The following is a 25,738-nucleotide window of genomic DNA, read 5'->3' on the forward strand; positions in this document are numbered from 1 at the left end:
ATTAGTGCTTGAAATGGGCCACACACCCTTTAGTACGGGAATCTTTTTGCTCTGCATATATTATATCATTACTTACTGTAAACTGCTACTTATGTGTGCAGTGTGTAATTTAGGAAAATGTATTTTAATCAAAAAAATGCTTAAACAAACTTAATAAACAAGCTGCCTTTGTTTTCATGACTGAATACACTGAATAAAAAAGACTGACCTTGAAGTACAACACAGTTTAGTTTTACTTTGTTTATATTTGGTGGACCCTGCCACATCTGTAGCTCCAAACAATGTTCTGGGGACTTTATTTTCATCTGACAACCACTTTCTTCAACCACAAGACCACAGAGCAGCTTCTTTCCTTAGGTTTTGAGATGCCTCAAGTGATCCTCAGCAATTTCAAAAGTAGTTTTCACTTTTATAAGTTATCCAAACCAGATAAGTTGGAATCATCTTGGTGACAGGACTTAAGAAAAGCCAGGGTTCCAGGGTCTGACTATTTGGGACCGCACACGCACCCAAAAATCTGTCAAGTGCAATGCTGTAAATTAAATGTTTTTCTAATTTTATATTTTCATTTGTCACATAGGTGCACCTGAAATGTAGCAGTTTATTTTTTAGGTTTTTTTTTGTTGTTGTTGCTTGCGCTGTCATTTGAATGAAGAAAAATGTGCATTTGTGTATATAATGTGTTAAGAAGTGAAATGCTACTATAAGTGTAAAAAGTTAGTTGGGAGCTCAGATGATTGTAATCATAAGGAAATAGTGAAACTTCCCAGTGATTGTCTTTTTTGCTTAAACAGGTAACACAGAGGCAGCTTTAAACTGAGACCATTTCTCCAGTGCAAGACTATACAGGAGTCTTCAGGAGATTAAGTTAAGCTCTACCTATATAAAACAAAAACGTGAGAGGGAAACTAACAGTTGTTTTTCAGAAAAAGTGTGGAAGAAATATTGTGATTTTCACTGGAGGATATCGAGCTCAATTCAGAAAGGGTGTTTGGCTGGAAGAGTCTTTGTAGACAAACACACCTGCTCAGAAATCTCATCACTCAGCCCGTTCCAGCTTCTGGAGGAACAAACAAATACCACTTGTTTTGGGCCTGTCCGAAAGTAAAAGCCTTTTGGTGTAAGATTTATTCACTTATTAGTCACTACAGTTGGGACAAAAAATTATATTTAAATGGGATGAACTCCTCTTGCTGCTAGAAAAGGAAGTGGCTCCAGCCAGATTTCCCATCTTTAAAGAACTGGTACAATATTATATCTAAAGATGATTATGCAAAATAAAGCCAAACCAAATAAAGGGGGGAAAAAAAGTCAAAATATACATAAAATATATTGAGATTGTTTTTTAATCGGTTAAACGCGTGTAGTCCAGTACTGGAGAAGTATAAATTTGTCACTGCTCCTTGGCTCTCAGCAAAAAGCTGGAAACTAAAGCCTTCTGCTTTTACTTTAAAAACCCTCCATTTGCACAGGTGCACATGACAAGTGCCAACATTTCCCTTAAATTCTAAATTTTGATTTGTGTCTATGCAGTCAAATATGGTAACGTGCACTTGGACGGATGTTTCCCACAGATGGAGTGGTCCTAGATGAAGATGGGCTCTTCAGCTGATCCCTCTTGAGCAAGAGTGCTCTCGTGAAAAAAACAATGGAAATCTATTTTTTTTTTTTCTGTAGGGAAAGTGTGATGCAAATTTCCAAGATATTTTTTACAAATATAGAAAAGTAAGAATGCAGTCTAAGTTCCCATGAAGTCAAATTTGCTGTTTAGGTTTAGGCCCCCAAACTTAAAAACTGATATTATGGACACACAATAGAAATGACCCAATCTGTCCCTGAAGATATATGATAGTAGGTTTTCTCTTGCTGTTCTATGCTGCAATACTGATGCAATCCGCGCAAGAGTTTAAACGGCACAATGTACCACTGTTCCTCTCATGCATCAAGTCTTCACCTTCAGCTCGATGATGTAGGAAGTCGTTTATATTATGTCCTTCCTTCACACATTTCATCTGTCACTGTCCATTTACTGTTAGGAAGCTGAATTTGTGACACAAATGCACATTGTTGTATTTCTTTAGAGCAGCCAAGATTTTCATGAGCTGCTGCCACTTGAGCTCGTGATCCGGAGGCACTTAGCCCGTTGTTTGTTCTTACCTCCACCGATTTTTTTTTTTACTTGTTCATTTTGTTTTGACTTCCACTGTACTTTAGTCTCCTGTATCTTTCATGAGACACTCAGAGACACGCTTGCGATCAGGGTCCGTGCACTGCAAAGGAATCGCAACACAATGCCAGTCTGTCGAGATGCACTCAGACACCTGACGGCGACGAATCAAAGGCCCCTTTCGCGTATTTCTCAAGCGCCGGGCACAGAAGCATGCAGAGAGGCACGGTCAGGCAGGACCAAGGAGTCAAGATGAAAAAGTAACAGACGCTTGGTGGTGCACGAGCAGCCGCGTTGAGCAAAACACATGAATATGCTCAACTGAATCCAACCGCCTGCTTCTCCATCTATCTCTACTTGAATTGATTTAATCAAGCCCCCGCCAACACTCGGCTTTTCATACCTGTGTGTGTGTGTGTGTGTGTGTGTGTGTGTGTGTGTGTGTGTGTGTGTTGGCGGCTCTCCTCCAGACACTTTGCATGTGTGGAGCGAGCGAACAGGGATTTCATTAAGTGTAAAAGGCTGACTTTGTAGTGATCAATTGCTCCGCTCATCGGTCACCTGGAGTGGCCTAACTGACCGCAGCATCAAGATGGATGAAGGGACGAGGACGGAGGGAGAAGGGAGTGGCTGGGATGGAGTGGAAATAGAGAGGAAGGGAGGAGTTGCTGCTGCTGATGAAAGTGAAGGCGAGTGGTGAGAAAGAGAAAGAAAGAGACGGACGGGGGAATAGCGGATCGCATTGACCTCACAACCTCTGTCCGCAAACACTGAGTTATGTGCTCAGGGAAATAACACCAGCACACTGTTGTTACAGAATAGATTCAGTGGCCACGGCACTGATGTGGAGTTACACTGATCCAACACATACACACACGGCACGCTTACAGCTACCGAGGGGTAATGAAAAGTGTTCTCTTTCGCGGACACTCCTTGCAACTGCTATTAATTATGCAGATTGAATTTACGCAATTTTTCTGAACAAGCTAATTTTGCATTCCTTGGCACCCGGTGCAAGGGCCATTATGTGCACAACTCAATATTTAAAGTGCCTCCGGTTCACTTTAAGGATCAAACTTGTGGTTTTACTTGTTTGAATCCATTACTGTCACCGTTTTTAAGATTGATATTTTCAAACGCATATTTTCAGGTTTTATGGCTCCCATTTTCAAGCCATCTAGCTTTTTTCATGCGCACAGGTTATAATTGAGTTTTTAGAGAAATCCCAATTATGTCTAAGTTTTGAAAGAAAAAATTCAAAGCAACATTGTGCATGTGTTTTACCTTAAAATAACACGTTGATGGCACAGTGTGGTGTCTCTGTCCCCATCACTTGTTTCTGCACTGTGTGACTTCAGTCAGAGGGTGGAATCACAACATTACATTAATGTTTTTTTCTTCAACATATACTTAGTGCTGCGCCACTGTTTTTCTTGCGAGGAAGTGAGAAAATAAAATTTACCTGGGGGGAAAATCATATGCAATTTAGATCACTTAAAGATCTAATCACAGCTGAAGTGTGTGTCATGCAGAAGAGCTATTGCAGGTTAATGCATGACGTCAGTTCACACGTCGAGTATCGTGTGAGAAAATCTTTCGCCATAAAAGATGCCAGTAGTCTTTCTTATTTTTTTCTTTTCTTTCTTTTTTTTTTTTTTACACCTCAGGTTACAGCTATACATGGATTAAGACTTGAGTTACCATGGCAACGCTGTGGAGACCAATGTCTACCTGTCAACGGGAAACAGCAAACAGACAGCAGTTAAAGTCCAATACATTTTGGCCCATCCAGCCATCTTGAACTCGAGGACTTCGAGCCTTTTTTACATTGTTCCCAATGGATAAGACTTTGAATAACTTAAGCCATCAGGGGGCTCTGTCACTCAGACATTAACAGACCATCTACATGTCGAGGATAGACTCCAAAACACACAGCTGTCGCTCTGTACGAAATGTATTCCGAGGTTTATGTGAAGCTGATTTTAGGGTTCAGCATTTTTAGGCAAATCAAGTAGGTATCTTCCACAGCCTTGTTAGTGCAAAATTCCCTTCTTCTTTCACTGGACAGAGGTTCTTCACTGGGCGAACAATTACACAAACGTGGGAATTTTGTAAAAGATTCCCGCGTGATATAGTTAGCTCAGAGGGCTGAAGCCTCGCATTAGCTTCGGCTAAAAATTGGAAAACATTTTTATCTGAATGGCGCGCGTGAACAGGAGGAATGATTACAGCGATCTTGAATATTTGGATTAAGAGAGACAGCGCCAAAGACTGTCTCACTGTTTCATTCTAGGTGGTCAGATAAAGAGGCCCAGCCCAGCAGAGGGGGAAATGAGGCAGGTACCTAGAAACCAAGCCGAGTTCATTTTTTACCGCCGAGGGAAGTCATTCAATTTAAAAATGACTGATTTTCGAGATATGGAGGTGTCAGGCGCACCTGCACCGACACTGACAAGACAGGACGTTATTTTATGTTCCATACACCCATCAAAACCTTAAATTACATAGTGTGCACGTAAACGGTCTCTATGATTTTTATGTGTTCCGCTTCGGAAATCGACTGGCACATCCTTTACACCGCTCGAGACAGGCAATCCATCACCGAGGACAATCATCTCCTTGATTTTTGTCCAACTTGCCCAGGAAATGCAAATCAGCTAAACTTTGTGAAGGCGCGCAGCATCAGAGCGCGACCCCTGAGTAATTGAATAGCGTGGAAGGTGCCGCTGTCTGTGTGTAAGTGTCCGCGTGGAGAGCCTGCCTTTTGTCCGCCCGCCGCCTGGATAGAGGACTCTCATCGGGGAAGATTTCAGTTTATGTGAAAAACAGCAGGTCGGCATCCGGAGAAAATTGAGAAAATTGTCACCCCCTGTCCCACCGCTGCCATCGTCATTACCCAGCCTCCTAAAGACACAGCAAGGCCAATTAACCCCCCCTCATTACCGTGGCTATAGGCCTTCCTCCACCAAGCGCAGACAAGATGGGAACAGAGCGGAGGAGTGGCTGAGGACTGTGGGGTGTTGATGGGTGGCAGTGCAGTCGAGGGAAGGAATAAATCAGCGGAATGAAAAATAAGAAAACGCAATTTGTCACACCATTGTCGGCTTCCGCTCCCCTCTCTCTTGTCGCAAGGAGAGCACAGATTCGCGAGGCGAGGCTTGCGTGTCAGCCCAGCTGCTGCATCTATTTAAATGAGACTCACAGCTTCATGAAGTGAGACCGCGCATCCTTTCAATATGCAGCCCTGCAACCGCTGTGCATGTCTGGATGGAGGGAGGGAGGCGCAGAGTCGAGACAGAGGGAGAGGGTGCAGCGTGAGCTGATCCGAGGGAGGGAAGCGGAGTAAACCCGATTTTTGGAAGATATCTCGGCGGATGCGCGGGCGAGACTGAGAGTGTGGAGGAGGTCTATAGCTCTAATGGGTCGTCGGGATGCACGCAGTGACTGTAAAAGACAAACCGTGTTGACAGGAAAAGCCATTGACTCATTACTCAGTGTGTCTGTGGAGGAGAGGCAAAGTCAGAAGAAAACTCTCTCTCTCTCTCTCTCTCTCTCTCTGTCTCTCTCTCTCTCTCTCTCTCTCTCTCTCTCGCTGCGTGTGTTTTATATTTCATCAGATAATGGAACCCTTTCAAGAGGCAAGCCGAAATTCATTAAAAAATCCTTGTCTCGAGAACGATAAGGAGACTTCGACTTTGGTTGCAGTGTGAATGACACACCTGTGTGCTGTAAAAATGGTATTAATTAGCTTCATAAATGATCCTGAAATATTCTGTTCCAAGTGTGAATACTAGAAAAAGAGCCCTTTTCATACCAAACGAAGGGGAATTCATGCGAAACGAGTTGTAAAGAGTCTTTATTAATAACGTAGAATCACCAGTTCTCTGCATACAGCCGATCCCGACAGAGCAATAGGCAGCCAGCGTACAGCACCCATGGACCAACTCCAGATTCCAAGCCAGTGCTTTGGTCATAGATTTAACATAATCTATGTGTTTTGTATTATGTCTTCTGGAGCTGTGGGAGAGCTTTGTCAAGTCTGAGAATATAATCCTGGGGACGTCATCAAGTCTCATCTGAAGGTCGTCACATGCCAACACTATGGTTCGGTATTTGACAGCCTGGGAATGACTCTCAATCAACTATCTTTCTCCGAATTCTTCAAAGATGAGGGCAATAACCAGGCCGGAAAGTTCTGGTGGTTGGTTCCAAGGTTGTAAGCAAGAAAAACTAGGATATCTCTGCTTCTGCTGCACTGATTTTGTCCAATTCATTTGTGTAATTTTGCCACAGGAGCAGTGTGGCTCGAGGGTAGTGCCAGTCGGTCAGTCCACAGACTTCAATATCCCCAAAAAGTATTGGATGGATTGCTATAACATTTTGTACAGACATTTATTGTTACCAAGGAATAATCCTTATGACCTTGGTGATTTGTCTTTTCCTGTAGCGCCATCAGCAGTTTGACATGTGTGATTTTGGGTCAGATGACTACTGGATGGATTCTCGTGAGAGTCGGTGCAGACATTCGTGTGCCCCTCAGAATGAATTGTAATTACTTTGGCAATCTTTTAACAATTACCCTGCGTTGGCGTGCCCAAACTTTTTCCCTTCAAGGGCCAAAACTGAAACTGAAACTTCATGGTGGACTATGGACCAAAGGCAACCCTCCGATACCTACCTCCTGAGCCTCAGTTGTATTTTCTGGCCCGCTGTGTCATATGTTTCTCATCTTTGAACTACGAAGTTTTTGTACTCACAGGAGTGAAGATTAAACTTTACTCAAGGATGAAACAGAGCACCTTAACAGTGTGTGTCAGATCATCTGTTTTGCTAAATTTCTCAACATCTGGTTTGTTTCCCAGCTGTCAAAAAGTTTGGAGGTTTGACTGATGCACAGTAGCACACATTTTGCATTAGCAGAATGAGGAGCAGAGAGAGGTGTTCCCAGATATTTCCAGGTGGCCCTGATACTGCGGCAAGACTTGAAGAGAGGAAAGGACAAATGAAGAGCGATCGGTGAGTGATCATCACCTCCGGGGCTCCGACTGTTTACTTGATCGATGAGCTCTCAAGCAGAGCCAACTCTGTACGTCTGTGCTCCATGCATGTGTGCACATCGGGGCTCTAAAGGTTACATATTGAAAATGTGTTGAAACTTCTGTTCAGCTTTTTCAGAGAAAACTGTCTGCGACCCAAGGAAGCAACTGGGCCAATCAATGAGATTCACTCTCATTTCAATCTGTCTGGCAGCTGCATCAGTTCTAGAGGAGCTGTCACCCTTGGGTGATGCCTCTGCTACCTCTGCCTGTTTCCCTCTTTTTCATTCAGTAACCCAATCTGATACAAGACGTCAGGTCAACTAATACTGACTAATTGCAATAGATGAAGGGGAGCGGAAATACCATCAGCAAACTGAATTAGTTGTAATTACAGGCTATAACCAGATATAGCAGATCTGTCAATCTCAAACTCACTCCACAACTGGGCCAGAGGGGGTGAGCTGAGAGGAATAACAGCGCAGACCCAGAGGGAGAGGATGGAGGGGAGGGTGTGGATGAAGCAAGAGGGGCTACGGTAAATTAGAAAAGCATGGGAAAGAGGGTGTTTGGCCAGCTAACACATCAGAGAAGGGATGTCGCGACTACATGCAGTGTCTAACAAGTCACTCTGGGTGAGACTCTGCTGCCCCCTAAAGGGGACATCTGTAAAAAAAATACAGCCAAACTCCGAAGGCAAGCAGGTCTCCCTGTGACTGTGTGTGGCTATGCACATGTAATGTGTGTGTGCGTGTGTCCCGATTGCTCGTAAAGCCATGAAGCCCTTTGAAGACGGACCAAGGGATCGGATGAGCTGCAGGCGCAGGGTCGGGGTTACCGGAGGGGGGGGAGGAAGGAGGAGAATGGTGATGATGTGAGGTGAGAAGCATGAAGGAGGGCCAGCGACTGCAACCAGGAAGAATGGATTAACACACTTGGATGAACTCTTGCTTTGCACACACACACACACACACACACACACACACACACACACACACACACACACACACACAGAGGAGAGTCAGTGGCCTGCAGGTAAAGGTTTTCCTCTCGCTCTCAGTTTTAACTGAAAATCCCCTTGTCCTCACATCATCACTTACCTGCAAATACAGCTGTGGACGGGCCACACAGTGACATTTAGAATATGTGTGCAAAAAGTGTGCAAAATTTCCCTCAAATGTCAGAAGTGGTACAAGAAAAGGCCACACACCATAAAATTCTAGGAGACATTTTTCAACCTGAGCTGATGCGCTAAAAAAACCCCAAAAAAACAAAGGATTCATTTCATTTGAACCGCGGCGCTGGCAGGTATACGCAAGATTGTAGTGATAGAAGGTAGCTCGTTAGAGGCCCTGAAATAATTTATTTACTGCACCAGTGTTTACTCGTTTTGGTTAGTTGAGATTTCTGTCCATGCTTTTCTATCCTGGTTAACATGAAGGAACCTAGAAAAAGGATCGTTACGTCACTGAATCTCACTGCCAAAATAAATTAATAGTTAACCTTTTCTCTGAAGTGTGTTCCTTCATTTTCTGGAGGCATTTCTTCACCAGAAGTCGTACGATGTAGCTATGTCGGGTTCTAGTGTGATCCCACGCCTCCAGAAAATGGAAGACCACACTTCAGAGAGTAGGTTAATGATGGATCTGGGCAAGCTAGGCTGTTTCCTTCTGTGAGACAGGAGATGCAGCAGATGTGGGAGCCAGCTCACAGAATCGACTACACTTTAGACAAAAGTCCAAAAAAAAAAAAAAAAAAGAAAAATGTGACTACCAACACTTCTTGGCGACCTTTCATGAAAAACTAGCCCAAAGTCAAGGCAGATTAGCATTTTTCTTTTTGTTTTAAATGCTTAAAAAAAAAAAAAAATCATTCTCAAGGTCAAAGGAGGTTTGCTTTGTACCAGACGCCCACTCTCTTATGTAGTCTTTAAAATTCACCGCACAGCAATATATGAATATTTCAAAATCAGGTTTTCAGGGGCTTTAAACTTGGCAGGTGTTCGGATCTTTGAGAAAGCAGTACTTGCCAAAGTTCACTGTATTACTGGCTGTGGCATACTTGATGGTTCCAAGAAGACACAACAGATACGCAAGGGTTTTTCCATCACGTCTCCTTTTTAAACCTTCATTACAACTCCATGTTCTTCTCTTTTTTTGTGACATTTCTGATGCATTTCCACTGTGAGTGCAGCTGGTGGATTTAAATCCTGGCTGGCTTTTTTTTTTTTTTTTTTTAGAAGCAGTCGCAAGATATATCGGGCCTGAGCTAAGTTTGAAAGGGTTTGTTTATGTTTCATCACTTGATGAAATGAAATTATGTGTTAGCATATATTAAGGAGAGAGACACTATTAGTGTTTGGTAGTATATCAGTGTATCACTTTAAGTGTTTTTGGAGTACCCACATGTTCAACAGTTCTTGTTGTATATACATTTTAAGCTTTGGATTTAATAGAAACATATTCTAAGATATTACAGTGATACATTCCAGCACTTATTTCAGTTGATGTCCCTTTAAACTTGCTTCACAGATGAAGACAAAAGGCTTTCACATCTCAGGCCTTATCAGATGAATTAGAGCAGGAAAATAACAGAGCCCCCCACTCAGCTACATCTTTGACTTTTCTGGCCACTGTGAACTGTAAAAAATGGATTAGCTTCATTTGTAAGGCAATTTCCTCTCAACGAGGGACAAGAAATGAAATACACCGCCGCCACGCACACACGTACTTTCTTCTTCCTCCTCTTGGAAAAAAAAAAAAAAAAATGAAAGGATTGTCTGAATTACTGAATTATTTTTAGACGAGGCATGAATTTCCACATCAGACAGTTTCTAATCAATTTTAATCAGGTCTTTTGCTGCTTTTTGGAAACTATTGGATCTAAGACGTGTCAGACAACGGAGCGGTGCAATATCGAACTTTGGCTGTGAATCCATTATCAACATGTTCTGGGCTGGAAATGTGACAAAACCGCAATCTGATTAGATACAAATGAAGAATGGTCTAAGTACACACTGCGACGATGCGGGAGCTCAGCAGTGATCTGAATACTTGCTGCTGCATTTGTCTGGAAAAAAGTTCAAACTTATCCTTCCACGAAGCAGTCTGATCACAGATGTTTGACAGAATCAAACGTCGCCTCAGTCACAAAATGTTCAAATTACATGTTCACTTTCACGTTCATGTTCTTTTGAGCATCCCCTTATAAATTAACTCTCTTAAACACATGAAAAGTGGACTTGATTAACACTTTATCTAATTTCTAAACCAACTAAAAGTTTTTATATGACCTGGGTGCACAGTTGTTTTATTAAAGCCTCTGCTAAGGAGGTTTGTGTGAACTCTTTATGAACAATTGGTCTTCCTGGTCCTGTGGCTACTAAAAATAAAAAAAAATAAAAAAAGTCATTACTTTCACCGTATGGCATGATGCATTTCTTAAAAAGTTCCTAATTAAAAGCTGCTGGACTTTTAAAATTGCTCTTTGGTCACAACCATCAGCTGTTCCTGGGCAAAGTTAACTCAAAAACGAGCCCCGGCTGCCAGCAGCAGGGGTGGACTGTGTCATTGTTGTTTCCATGGCAATCAGCACGAAAGCGTGCATCATCCTCGGTTGTGAGGTGCCGTGACAGTGCCACTCCTTTTCCTCGTCCCCCATACACAACTGAGCACTGAGAGGTCCCCCATTGTCTCTGAGTATGAACGGAGACACTCGCGCCACCTGTCAAGGGCATCCTTTAAACAACTGTCCTTTTTTATGCTTCTTTATTCTCCTCCCCCACCGTCTTCACGACCGAACACCATCAATCTCGCCATTTACTTTAACTTTATTTCTCACTCCATTAGTTTCTAGGACACCGCGCGGCACGGGTAGAGAGAAAAGGGAGGTGGTTGTGGCGGCGGTGGTTGGGGGGGGATAGAGAACGTGAAAAAACAAAAAAGAAAGTTTGGCTCCTAGGAGAGATAAAATGTAATTTCACAGTCAACTTGCTGTGATATATTATTTCACAACAATGAGGGTGTGGGCTGATATGAGCCCTGCTTGGCACCTGTACAGAGCAGTTAGAACATCAGCGATGGCTCTCTGGAGAGTTTGATAGTGTGTGTGTGTGTGTGTGTGTGTGTGTGCGTGCGTGTGTGTGTGTGTGTGATTTTTTTTATTTTTAAATCACCTGAATGGAGGCACCAGGAGGGTCCAGCCCAGCGGATCAGAGTGAACACAGTGGGCCGTAAAATATGAGCGGCGATGATACACAGCAGAAATAATTCCACGTTTGTTTAGAGTTATTTAATATTAAATAACATTTCCAGCCCGTGATGTCATGCCTTTGTGTATCAAGCTTTAGAGGGAGCCAGTGTAACAGCAGGTGTAGAGGGGGGGAAAAAAAGACAGGCAAAATCCAATATTCTCCCCTTCTTCTTCCCCTCGCAGACAGCTCAGCCAAAATGAAAGAATCTAAAACGTCATTTATTCCAGTAGCTGCACTCCCTCGTCGTTGCCGCCTCACCATTACACACACTGTGATCCAGGAACACGGTGAAGCATTGATAGATGCCTCGTGCTTCATTAGCTCCAGTCTCTCAGCCTTGGAAGCACTTACACAGTATCAAACAGCTTCAACCAGAAACCCAATGAGGCAAAAAGCCGAACCTACGCACTACAAACACAAGATGGGATGAGACGCGTCATGTGCCAAATGTTCCTATTTTAATTCAAAAACAAAATCAGCAAAATCAGTCTGTCAAATGGAGCTCCAGAGGCAGGTTTTTTTTTTTCCTTTTTGATGAAACATGTCAAATATTGAAAACAAATAAAACAAAAATACAGACCATAAGTCAATATATTAATGATATCAAGTGCTGTGTAACACATCTGCGGGTGTATCCTCGCCCCTTTCTCACAGCTTGCTGTTCTTCTGAAATTGGGACACCAGTCCCAGCACCTGCTCCGACGCCGTGATGACCTTATTCTGCAGGTAAAGAGCACTGTTCTTAGATGTCTCGTTCAGGAAGTAGCGATAGTTCACCATGATGCCGCAGGAGTTCGCCACACCCCTGGGGCTGGTGTCTGCGTGCCAGTTGACCCGCCACATGGTGGCGCCGTTTTGCAGGTGGAAGTTGGCCACTGGATTAAGAGCGTAGCCCCGTCTCTTCTCCCCGTATAGGTACCAGGCGCAGAGACGCATCAGGGCCGGCTCCAGGACCCGGGACAGCCGCTCAGAGTGCATCCACTCGCTGGTGCCGATCAGCTTGCGGAGGGCCTCGGTGGCCGGGGTCCCCGGGGCTGAGTCAGTGGCCTGTTCCACCTCCTTCCACTCCTGCTCGGAGAGGAGGTCAGAGCCCCGGCCCTCCTTCCTGTACTGGCTGAGCAGACCTTGGAGCCAGGAGGAGAAGCCTGGGATCGGAGACAGGCTGGAGAACTGGGACATGTGAGGGAACTCGCTCTGGAAGACATGAAGAGAGCAAGACGGAGATAAGAGCTGAGGGTCATATTGGTAATATCTTTATGTTGACAAATCTTTTTTAAATAGTACACTGACAGAGCTTGTAGAAGGGTGCAAATTACAGTATCTCTATTCCTTAAAAAGATAATTACTATATTGAATTACTGATTTGTCGGGTCCAAAAATTGTTTTGTTTATCCGAGTATGAATTATGATAGCATCAACATCTTGATAGTGGTCAGTCTGTTGGGGGAAAAAACTACGTAATAATGGCTCAGTTTTACCGTACTCACCCAGCATACCATGAGGCCTAATGTTAGCAACGTGAAGGTAAGCTAGCATGAGCAACATTAAAAGCAACAGCGGTGTTGAACATGAATGCAGTGGTAGGAGGGAGAAGGAACGCCACATTTAGTGGCTGATTGTTATCAACAACACCTTTAACCCTTAAACACATACTGTACTGTCTTAAGAAACACTCTGTCTCTTTTTCTGGGGTCAAAACACCCAAACTGTTCAAACTCCTCGTTTTTGTAATGTTTTCCCCAAAATGTGTTTAGGGTCTTTTGAGGCCTGACGTGTGAAAGACTGCCTCTTTTTTCCACAGCTTGCAGGTGGCAGACAAAAGCAGGTGATGTGTCACCGATACGGACGTTTGCTTACACAACAGTACCATGATGATGCAGCGCGAGTGTCTGGGGTATAATGCAGAGCTTTTTATGGATATGGAGTCTTTATGACGAGTCTAAAACTGAAGATAGGTCTGAAGCGACTGCAGGTGAAGACTATGTTTTTATGCGAAGTGATCAATCAGACAACAGAAGAAGAACGGGAGCATGAGTGTGACAATGCTCGCTCGGAGGTCATGAGCTTGACAGGAAAATTGCCGGTCTGCGTTTATTCTTTCATGAGTAAACTCAAAACACATCTTTTCACATCAGCCTTCAACCTCACTGAATTCCATTCCTTCTCAGTCTACTATATAAATACAGCACACATATAGACTAGTGTTGGTTTTGTCCTCTATTTAAATTTTCTTCCCCAAAACTACATAGTGCACCTTTAATTCTATCTTTCTCTGTTTGCTGTCAATGCCTGAAAAGTTAAGAAACAATGCTGTTTTATTTTGCAGCTGTACCAGCGTTAAATACAGAAATAAAGACCTGGGGTGTGCAGGAATGTCTGGAAAAACCCCTGTCATTATGGGTTTACAAAGATTTCTTTTTTTTCAATCCCGTATTTTGAAAGAAGTTGCAGAAATCATTTACATGCGTAAAGAAACAGCCGCAGCCCGCTTTACCCAAAACAAAATTTAGGAGGAGCCGGGGCTGAGGAAACGGAGTAAACATATAAAGAAACACAGATGAGAGGCGGCAGAGATTTGATCCCGACCAGAATGTGAAAGGGCAGCAGCTTCTCGACAGCGGGAATAAGGCGGACAAACACTCAACCTCGGTATCAAAACACAAAACAACACTTTTTATTTTGTGGTTTGTGCACAGGCTGCTGGTCTGGCCTTCAACTCCTCAGACAGAGACGGCATTACAAATCAACTCCATCGCTTCACGATCCTGCCCCGCTGATGGAGATGGATGATCCTTCCCTCCCTCTTATTCTGTCCTCCCCCTCCTCCCCCTCCTCAGTCCCCCCAGCACTCTCACCTTTAATACCGGTCCCCTTCTCTCACCCGCCTCTCCCCATGTCTCATCTCGACCTCACACTCACACATGCGCACACACAAACACACACACACACAGCCACCCACCCACCCATCTCATAGGTTTTCTTCCACCCCACTGATTTCACCTCTCACCAAAACCCTCCCCCTCACCTCGGCTGGGTTGATAAGTGACGGAGAGATGTGGCAAGAAGAGGAGTGAACGGGGGAACGGAGGAAAGTGGAAGTGTCAGACGACCCCTGGAGGGACGCGCCGCTGTCCGCGTGCCTCGCTCTGCAACATTGTTTTCCTGCATTTCTCCTTGATTTCGCCCTCCCACTTCAAAACTCAGCCTTCTCACTTTCCACGTCCGGCTGGCTCCCACGCCTCACGTTTCCCCACGCCAACCTCGACTTTGTCCCCGCTAGGCGCTCCCTATGTCGAGAGTGGACAGGGTTATCAGAGAGAAGAAGGGAGTGGAAATAAGGACAGAGGTGGTAGGAAAGGTGAAAAGGGAAGAGGGAGGGCAGGATATAGAGGAGGAAAAGAAGGAGCTGTGCCAGAACTATGCTCTAGGGTCCAATCTACAAAGACAAGCAAGACCTCCTGCCTTCACCTTAAATCACGACCGGTGACCTTTTCTTTTCCACTCTATCATCTATCCATCATCTCAGTGATCCCTCTGCGGCTGCGTAGCGCCTCTCTTCACCTTTAAGTAACACGGAGCCCGGTCAGAAAGCCGGGGCCGGTGCAGAATTCAACTGCGTTTTAGTTTCGAGGGGCCTCGGGGCGTTGCACTTACACTGCAGGGGTCAAGGGTTCGATTCCCACCAGGATCATAAAAAATAATTGCACACATGGGGTGGTTTGGATGAAAGTGTCCAGTAAGGGTAGTTACATCTCCAAACAGTACTTTCTACTCCCCTACAAAGCACAAAATGCAGCAATTACATGTGCAGTCCCAACTGGGAGAAGACCAGAATTTGACTTTTTGGCACTAGTTTCATGGAAATCTTGGCCCCGGCTTGAGAGTCTGCTCTAGAAGCTGGAGCTGAAGTTAACTTTATGCTAATTATATAAATGTTTGCAATTCATTTGATCCGTTTTTTTTTTTTTTTAACAGTGTTTTCAAATAGACATTCTGTTTCAGTAATTATTACACCATATTTCTTTTGTTACCAGAAAAATAAATAAATAAATAAAAGCTCTGATGCATTTGCGCAATTTATGCTGTAGTGCAGGATATACGAGCCTGTGCTTTCCTGCTTTCATAGAGGCAGATACCAAAACTAAGCAAAGTTCGCTGTCTGATTGTTAGCTGCCAAAAGGCAGCACATCTGCTAACTGCACGCTGCCCCCAGTTTCTGTTTACTTTCATGTTATTCAAATAATTCAACGTATCTCAGGGCAGTTGAATTACACACCCCCTATGCACATGATTTTATGTTTAGTAAACAGATGTAAAAGATTAATAAAGAGCTGTGAGGGGGATATTGCATCTTTCATTCCTGTAATTACTAGCCTGCAGCGTAAGATTATGCATAGAAGATGCTATTCACTGTCAGAGAATGGTGATACATACATACATAGAGCATTTTCTTTGAACCTTTTACATGAATTCCCTGAAGTAAAAGTAGAGTGTTTCAGTATGCTGAGGGGTATTATGTAGGTTATGTGGCAATAATAATTTTGAAACATGATCTGTAGTAACTGTTCTGTGCTTTTGTAGGTAAAGACACCCTTGAAAAAGTAGAAGACTTTTTTTTCTCCAAGATTTTCTTTGCATTAGAAAGACAGCAAAGAGGAAGCTGGTATTCAGTTGGCAGACCTCTTGATGAAGACAACATCCCCCATCTGTGAGGCTTTTACAGTGTAGTGCCATATAACCGACTTTTCAACCTCTGACACAAATCACACTAATGCTTAAGTGAAAAACACAAAACAGTATGTGCTGAGCTCAGTGAGCTGTATTGTTGCCATTTATAAAAAAACGTCAATAAGTGAAAAGTCATGTCAACAGTCCTGTTGTTTGAATAACTAAAGTGGAAGAAGCTGAAAGCTTCAAAAAACCCTTATTTGTATGAGGATGCACTATAAAGTGCTCCCATCTGTTGGGTAGAGTGCTCCATTCAATGTTCCAATTATTAACGAGTGCTAGACGAGTGGCCCGACATGAAGGGTTCTTCTGCACTTATTGAGAGCGACGGATGAGTTTTGATTATTGCCTGTCTAGTGCCTACTGCTCTGATTATGTGTATGCATTGCGCAAATACATTCACACTTGAGCCTCAGCTCATATGTACTACAAGTTCACGCGGGAGATTTATAATTCAGCACCGAGGCAAAAATCATTTTCAAAAGGAATTTTTGAGCAGCAATCAAACAAAATTCATCACATATTTCTGGGAGGGATACTGCTGTGCCAGCTGGGCCACACCTGAAGGCTACTATATAGCCTTGTATAACTGAAGTCTGCACATGAGTTATGAAGAGGGGAAACATCTTGTTTGGGTAGGAGACAAACTTTTTGCACATACACCACAGAGAGGGAGCTCTGCACGAGGCTACAGCTGTATCTGTGTCCTGTGCTGCCTCAACATGAGGTGTCCTTATCACACTATAATGCCACAGGGTGGGTTTATAGCCTCACTGATATGACGGGGCACTTAATGGTGTTTTAGAAAACAGATGTTTACGTAACCTTGCTTCCTCTGTGACCTTACATAATGCCTGACCTCAGATTTACCCAAGCCAAATCTTTAGTGGAATTCAAATAACTTTTCTATCGCAGTTCTTTAGAATGCTGTTGGCTCCAATTTCAAAACAGTTTAATAAGCAAGAAAATGACCAGAATGTTTGTTTATTCAAGACCTTTGGTATTTCAATCACACAAGGTGATTTTGGGGCATATGGTTAAAATAAACTTGACTTGAGTTTAAAGTTAAATTATTGAAAATATAGCAAGCTACAGTGTCACTTTAAGACACCATAACAACCTCACGTACAAACTCTATACACTGACAATAACAGCTGTTTTTTTTAAATAATACATCTACAGAGCCCTCTCTTTTCCTTAAATCCATAATAATAAATGTGTTCAGTAATCAAAATCTCTAATTATTTTCTTGGATCCAAAATGATTGTTTTGTTAATCTTGTGTTTCATCACTGGCTGTATATAATCAACAAGTCCTCTTCAAATGTAGCTTCTTCTATACGTTTTGGTCTGTCATACCCAGAGTGACGCAGACGCCCACGCTTGCATCCTAACTGGGTCTTATCGGTGTGCGTAGCACCATCGGTAATGTTTACTCAGATTGTGTTTTTTTTATATATATTGTGAAGCGTTTTGAGTTTGTACATTGATGGAATGGATGCTATGTTTTCTATATTTCGAAATTGAAATTGAAAGTACAACAATGGAAAAGAGAGGCAAAAACAGCTGCAAACTGTCATGTGGAATGTGTTTTCAGGTGTACGGACGGACAAAAATGATCTCTAAAACAGTAGTAAAACAGAAAACATATTAATGTGGATGTGGCCTTAGTGGTTTGCGTCAGGTAGGTACAGAAGTCTTTTGAAACTGTTTGAAACCAAGAATGCTGCAGCTCTTATTCTACAAAATATGAAGATGTGATCATTTCTCCAGCTCCCACAACAAATAGCAACAAATCAAAATAAATGTAAATTGCCTTTCTGGATGCGATGTTTAAAGTGCACAGTCCTTCGACCAACTTGTTGTTGACAGGTGTGCTACACTTCATCCCCCATCCCACAGCACTCACCTGTAGTTCTCGCACCACCCTCTTGATAAGGTAGTTTCCCAGCTCCACCCCTTGCAGACCGGCCTGGGTGGAGGAGATGGAGTAGAAGATGGCTGCATTTACCTTGTTGACATCCTCCTCGGAGTGGAGTGAGGCAAACTCACGGACGATGCTCTGAGAGGGAAAAAAACACGCATGTGAGTCAAGTCACAGACAAATTCTGAGCTACTCATCCAGACACAAGCCCTTTCCTCTCAGCTTCGTAGCTGGAGCCAAAGCAGGAGTCTCGTGTAACTATTTCAAGAGCTGCTGAGGCAAGACTGTGGATAATGCGGCGCTATTTCACACCGTGGAATGTTTCAGTGTTGTCAAAAACACCTTCTTCTCACTGTAAATGCCAAGAGAAATAAGTCCGCGGCGTGGAGGTTACTCCTGCGGGGATATGCAGTTTAAAGGCCTCGGTATTGTTTTTCACACAGCAATAATCCATTTGTCATCTGAGGGGAGGAACAAAATAGTAAATCCCAGATGTTTAACTATCCTCCGAGGTGTGTTAAAGTGAGACAAACCATTACGCCAGCCTGCAGCTATTGCTTCTAACCTGAATGTTATCGGAGATGTCTTCAGTGAGGGCCACATGTAGCACGACCAGGGGTTCCCCCGGCATGGCGGCGTGGGTGAAGGCGTAACAGCGGCGGTACGGCCCCACTCTGCGCTTCAGGTCGGTCCAGTTCCTCACAGGGTGCACCGCCTCGTACCTGGAAGAGGGTCATAGAGTTACTCTTTCAGTTTTTTAATTAACCCATTGCTAAACCCCGCCCCCTTCGTTACTGTTGCCCCGCCTCTTCAGATACATTCCCTTGAAGCTCACGTAGAGTTGATAGTCAGGACGGGGGCAGCTTAACTCCGACTCCTAACTTCACACAGAGGAGGGCAAAATCATTGCAGTTTTCTCCTAAATGAACTGTCCAATTGTTTTAGCTGAAGCTTGCTAGCTAATTCAGCAACTGTTGGCCTCAGGAGTTGGTTTGAATGCCATCTATGGATGACATTTTAATGTGTCGAGCTAACTTGTTTTAAAACCTCTGAAATTTGTTTATGGCTGCATATACGACAGTGTGCTAAAACTGCTGATGGCAGTGTGAAGCTAGTTAGACTGAGTAAAATAAGAGTCTTGCTTAATTCCACATTTAAACCGGCATTAGACAATGTCTTTGCTCTGACTTATCATTCTGAAAAACTTGCCTTCACTCTGCTATTGTATCTGCCACCAGGCTCCATTCAAAGCACGGTTGAATTACAGCACGAAGAAAGGACGTCTGCCATTGGCCAACCAAAACAGTAAGAGACATTGTATTCCCCCGGTCGCTATCCCCATCAATGATAAAATAACTTTAATAACTGAAAACTCAGCGCTCCAAAAGCAAAAAAGAACCGCACTGATGGAGGAGGCAAAGAAGGTGAAGAGGTAGAGTGGTAGAGACCGAGCTAAAACAAGAGATAACAGGCGGGCATTTACTCAATGTGGACTGCTGGTGTTGTGTCGGAGTCTGTTCCCTCACTGTTATGAGTTTCCCTCGACCAGCAGGAGCATGAGACGGTTAAAACCTGGCAAGGTTTCTACTAGACCAGGACGTAACAAAACCTGCCAGCTTCTTCATCAAACTAGTGCTGTGCTCTGAGTCACATTGGGATTCCCACTGTTGTTTCTCTTTGCTTTGGACAGTCGCCAGTTTGCAGGTAGTAGCCTGGCTACTGGCTTCCTTTGCAGCAGTGGTGCCAACAGTAATAACACAGGGAAACTCTGAGGGGGGGGAGTTGAAACATTGTATATTTCTGCTTTAAATTTAACATAACCTTGTATCGTTGTTATAATATACAGAGCTTAGATGTGTGCTTTCAAGACAAGTTTCATTCAATGTTCATACAGTGCTGCATCATTTGTATGCAAGAAGAGAAAATCTGATGAAATGAGAGAGAGAGGTAGAGGGGAAAAAAAACACAGATGTGAGGGAGCATGAATAAACGCCCTTACTGGCTGATTTTCTGCAGGATCTCGCAGGGGGACTGCCAGGTGATCCTCTCCAGATGGAGCAGACCTACAGAGAACCACTCGGAAAGCAAACTCTTCAGAGTGCCATTCAGGTCCTTGGAGAGAAACAAAAGGTGAGAGTTTAGAATTTACATCCACATCCAGCCGATAATAGAAAATATGCCACATTCTGCCTCTTGGCAGCCAGTCTATTGGGAAAATAAAAGAGGGAACAATATATGATTTGAATAAAATACTGGTATGGAGGAAAATCCTGCTAGAAATGTCTATTTACCGGGGCCATGGAAGCATGCTGGTCATCATATTGAGATTTTATGAAGAACAATCTAATTTAAAGCATTAACTGGACGTTGCAGCTTTCATATGACTACTTAAGAACAGGATGAACACAAAGCCTTGCAACCTCCTTTACTAAGACACCACACAAGCTCTTCCTTGCTGACTGACAGCAGCTTTTTTCTGAGTGCTATAAAAAATATTCCATATCGGTATCTCACACACTGTACACAGTCCCCTGGGTCTCTGTGTGCAGTCTGATTGTTTTCACATTATGAGTAGTGATTCGTTTGAACCTGCGATGGGTGTAGACGCGGCACTTCAATAAACAATTTGCCATTTCAAAGCAGGCCTGTCCTCCCGCAAAAAGGTCAGACCTCATTTAAAGCAAATCTCCTGCAAACACACAAAGGAGGCGCAGGCGGTGCACATGCGCAGACACACAAACACCACTCATATTGGCTGCTCCGCACGGTGGCTTCGCTTCGGGCTTACTTTAATGCCCGCTTGTGAGTCATAATAACGTCTAATACAAACAAGCTCAAACACAGTCGTGGCACAAAAGCCGCCCGCCGAAGTTCTCCGCGAGCAAACCAAAACTAACAAAACTTGGAATTCTCCCTCACACATATGCATCAGGCGCTGCATTATTCAGCTCTACGGTTGAGAGGCTTCACGCTGGAAGATTCTGTTGAGCGGGGAGCGAATCAAAAGTAAGCCTCGGAGAGAGAAAAAGTTCAGCAAAACTTCTCGTGCGACAGTGTCTGAATGCTGTACATGTTCACTTCACAAACCGCCTGAGGTGGAATAATCTACGACGGCTGATAATCCCAGCCCTACATTTCTGTAGGGGGAGAAGGAAAAAAAAATGGCAGCACATCAACAACCCCTGAGAGTGCAGCTGCTGCCCTAGGTAGCCAATTCTTACTCACACAAAGGGAAGGCCAAACTGAGATGTCTTGCCATTGACCCAGCGGAAGATGAAGTCTTTTGAAATGGGACTAGCATTCGAAGCCTGAGGTTAGGAGGGAGATGAAGGACGGGAAAAGAAGAAAATCCTGCGCTCCATTGGAAAGAAAATGAAGCAACACTTTTTGACATTGTGCCAGTGTGGCAAGGCACTGATGCTGCAGCTGATACACTGAGTTTCAATGTGATTATACGGAGACAGCAGTGCCTGGTAAGAACGAAAGGTCTATCCAAGGCTGATGACCACACCGCTCAAGTGTCGACAGGTCAATCTGCGTGATTGTTGCCAGAACCTTTACTCCAGTCGGCTCAATGCCACTGGCAAGCCCGGAAAGTCTATCTATGGGAGGGAGGGAGGACGGGGGCCGCACTGACACTTTGTAAAATCCAAACAGCTAAAATGACATTTCTGACTTGTCTTTAGATCTTTTATCCGCTCAGTTTATGGACAGGTGAACAAGAAACAAGAATGAAAGGCCCAAAGGTAGACAGAACAGCAAAAATCAATTATCCAACAAAGAGAAACTAATCTAGCACAGAATTTAAAGTGACACTCCTATGAGAAGTGCAGTAACTACAGCACTGTGAAATCCAAACTTCCATTGCTTTAGTCATTTTAGAAATTCCATCTTTTTTTTTTTGCTCCTCCACGTTTCAGTGTTCCTTTTTGAATATCCTCAGTCATGCATGTGTGCTTAACACCTGCAGTAAAAAAATAAATAAATAAAAAAAATCTTTATTCACAACAACCTTTTCCCATTCTTAGCGCAATCAATCCTGGCAATAACAACATGAAAAGATTGCTGTGTGCTGCCAAGACCAAGGTAGTCAACACTCCATAGGTAGCTTAGACCTTTGTAAACTACAAAAGGTCTCAGTGGGCCTCTGTTATTAGGATTAAATGCATCTGAACCACCTCTCGGCAGGAATAAAATAGATTTTGAGCAGGGGAGAAGAGGCTCTCAGTCCTCTGGCTATAGTGCAGTCAGGGTCTTTGAAAATCAGAGTACGGTCTATATATAGCCAGCAAGCTTCTGGAACTTGTTGATTACATAAATGCTGCTTCACATCAGCTGACACTACAGACCCTTTCACACAGACACTCTGCATCATTGCCGAGGGCTCGCCTCTCTGTAGCCTTTGTTTGTTCACACTGACCCAAGCAGTGCTGCGGAACCAAAAGAGGCGTGACAGGACGCATCGTGACTCCAACGCAGACATAAAGCCAACATGAGGAGCACAAGCCAGACTGATGCTGGTGGAAAGCCAGGTGAAGTTTGGTAGACTGTTAATTCTTATTTCTGGAGCTTCATCAGCAAAACAGTGTTGCGGCATTTTCATAAACAAATGAAGTAGGTGGCGACTCGTTCTTAACAAAAAAACAAAACATACAAGATGCAATCCAAGTCTCCTGAAGCACCCCCTTTATTTACACTCTTGGCGCGCAGTCTGGCTCATGCGCCCACTTCAGATGGGTTTGAAAATTTAACAATTAAGAAAGCAATCACTAGTTGCAGCGCAAAATAAAACATGAGGTGTCACACATTTAACAGTAGTGGGATATGCTAGCCTGTAAAAATGAGAAGCCCGAGAAATGGGTGAGCAAGTTTTAGTATCAATCATCTACGGTTCATTATGCACTCTGCTTCTGCCTCTGAAACCTGATTTGAAAGAAAGGTCACGGACACTAATAACACACAGTGCTCATTTGAATACTCATACAAATTAATTGTGCAGAAATAATAAGACAGCAGGCTCTCTATCCGAAAAATAATCAGCGCTTATTCCAAGGTTTGCACAGAGACTCCTGCGCTCTAGCGCTGAACTGCATTGAAAACTGTAACTTGATTTGACCGAACATGAATGACAGGACAATAAAATAAATGAGACTCCAGGAGTCATGTCTCTGCGATGGAAAATGCAAACGTTTTGGTTTTTTAATCTGGCTGCCTTTTCTTTCAATCTTATTTTCCCTTTGTCTTCAAAACACTCATTACATGCCTGATTCATATTCTGCTCTTTCACCTGGTTGCTGCAGCAGAGCAGCTCCAGCCCTTTCCTGTATGGAGTGAAATATTTTCACAGGGTTTTAACACAACAGTTTATCTTAAGGAAGACCTAAAAAAATGGGCCCCAAGCAACTAAAATAGATTTTTAAAGCTCCTCATATCTTAGGACATTTTGCAGCAGATGAGTCAATGAGTCAATAACTCATCTGCAAAAAAGTCATAAGATATGAGGAACTTTAAAAATCTATTTTAGTTCATCAAGCTTGGCATGGGGTAAACTGGGGCAAAGGTAACAGCCACTCAAGCTGTGATGTAATGTGAGCCATGTGATGGGGGCAAAGCAAAGGGGGGCAGTTAATGCCTCAGTGTGCCCCAGTGTTACTGATGTGAGCAGAGCACTGCTAGTGCAGTCAAATCACACCACACACACGCACAATATCCAAACATTCAGCTACTCAACCAACAGTGGCAACCGCCTAAACGCGAACGGCACTGTTTGAGCCATGCGAGCACCCGTAGAAAATGTAAACAAGCGTTTTTTACCCTGATGTGTGGGCTCTCGCTAGCTTTGGTTGAGATTATCTCAAGCACGTCGGCTCGGAGGTCCACCAGGAACTTCACTCCTCCCTGGACTCTGCTAATGTGGTTAAGCAACTGTTTGTATCGGGGTGTCAAGCTGTACCGCAGCCTGTCTTCAACTTGCAAAATGGTCGCCAAATCTCGGAGCTGAGTGTCCAACAGCTTCGCGGCGAGCTCCGAGACGCTTTTGTGGTCCACTCCGAAGTCCTGAGACAGCCTCGTCAGGACAGCGAGTTTGTCCTCCTTGTTCAGACTGTTGTAGAAGTGCATAAAGTCCAAGCTGTTGGACTCGGGAGGAGGAGGGGATTTGTCTCTCGTCTCGTATGTGGGTAAAGGTGCAACGACCCTCGCCAGTATCTCCTCCATGCTCGTGACACTGCCACGGACTGGGGTCGAATACCGGCGCCAAAAGCTGACGTCCGAGGACCCGAGAGCCACTTTGAGGACAGTCCGGTGTCGCCAGCACCTCACACTGCTGCGAAAAGCCCAGATTACAGGGTGAGATATCATCGCCGGGAGGGAGCTCAGCTGTCTGTTTTGAACCTGCGACCAGTGAACACACAGGAGGCGAACCACTTCCGGGTTTCTTAAAGAGACAGTACAGCTGTCACAGACTGCAGGTCCATGACAGGAGTATTGCAAAATGTAAGGCGGTCAACCATACAGAACTTTATTTACTTGATAAAAATCAAGTGGCCTTAATATTAAATGTTAGGATAGGTCGTGATACCCAATACATATCTTGATATTTTGCAATATACCAATATTTTTGATGGTAACACTATCTCAGGATGATTGTTGGTACTTTAAAAGGATATTAACACCCAACAATTTATTAATAATCATCCATAATGTAGATCTAATGACTTCTGCATAAAGGCAAGTATTGGAGTCCATGTGCAAACTCATATGTGCACTAGACAAAATTAGTTGGGGATTTTGGGATATGGGTGCATATCTGCATATGCATGGATATAAAAGTCAAATTACCTGTGTTGCACTATTTTGGGGGGCCAAAAATATTCACAAAACACAATAAAAAAATTCCAATATGTCACAGAATAAACAATCAAGTTAAACACTATAATATCCCAATATCCCTAACTAATTTTAAAATTTTAAATATTAAACTTTTTTAACCGCTGCTGATTCAGACATTGTGTTTTATGAGTTTCTCTGTTATCATTTTGTGTCTTTATCAAATCTATTCATGTTTAGCTATACACAGTTTTCTTATCATCTGCTCACACTGAGAACTGAACTGACTGTTGGTAAAATTATATTTTAAGGATGTTGTAGAATAAACTCTTATTTGTAAATCTGATTTCCTTGCTTTCATGTGTTAGTTGTTACGTTGAAATTGTTTTTGTTCCATGATTTGTGACCTGTTAACAGAACAACAGTTTGGTCACCGTGATATGAGAGCTTCACTTGTAAGTCCTCAGAGGACTTACAAGTGAAGCTTTGTTTCAAGTGACCATTTATTGACTTATACACAGTACCCAAGTGTTGAATATGTAGGGAGTTTCTGTTACCCATTATTTAATAATTTGTATCTGGTTGACAGAAAGACAATGATGATCTATTTTTTTCTTAATGGGCACATTCTCTGTGAACATCATATCATACAAAACAATGGGAAACCACAATCCAGTAATCAATGCATCAAATTTGAATTCAGTTTTTGTTTCTGACCATATTTCTCTGCAACTGACACTGATAAATCACAAATCTCAAAAGTTACATAAACAATAATATACACCTCTGTGTCTCAAACCATCC

General features: G+C 43.3%; 2 protein-coding genes across 2 annotated transcripts in view; one reads left to right on the forward strand and one right to left on the reverse strand.

Moving 5' to 3' along the window:
* Positions 1 to 11,478: 11,478 nt before the first annotated feature.
* mlycd (malonyl-CoA decarboxylase) lies at positions 11,479 to 25,206 on the reverse strand. Its single transcript, XM_037106209.1, has 5 exons — positions 23,921 to 25,206; positions 20,106 to 20,218; positions 18,672 to 18,828; positions 18,092 to 18,244; positions 11,479 to 12,649 (listed from the first exon to the last, which is right to left on the reverse strand). Exons 1-5 carry the CDS (start codon positions 24,464 to 24,466, stop codon positions 12,104 to 12,106), a joined length of 1,515 nt encoding a protein of 504 aa, XP_036962104.1. The 5' UTR covers positions 24,467 to 25,206; the 3' UTR covers positions 11,479 to 12,103.
* zgc:173742 (DNA topoisomerase I, mitochondrial) overlaps positions 20,213 to 25,738 on the forward strand; it is a 32,240-nt gene continuing 26,714 nt past the window's right edge. Inside the window, exon 1 of the mRNA XM_037106207.1 lies at positions 20,213 to 20,236. The gene's annotated coding sequence lies outside the window, so the exon portion shown is untranslated. The remainder of the gene's footprint in view (positions 20,237 to 25,738) is intronic.

The sequence above is a fragment of the Acanthopagrus latus genome, chromosome 8, assembly GCF_904848185.1.
Source record: "Acanthopagrus latus isolate v.2019 chromosome 8, fAcaLat1.1, whole genome shotgun sequence".
In the NCBI taxonomy this organism is placed as follows: Eukaryota; Metazoa; Chordata; class Actinopteri; order Spariformes; family Sparidae; genus Acanthopagrus; species Acanthopagrus latus.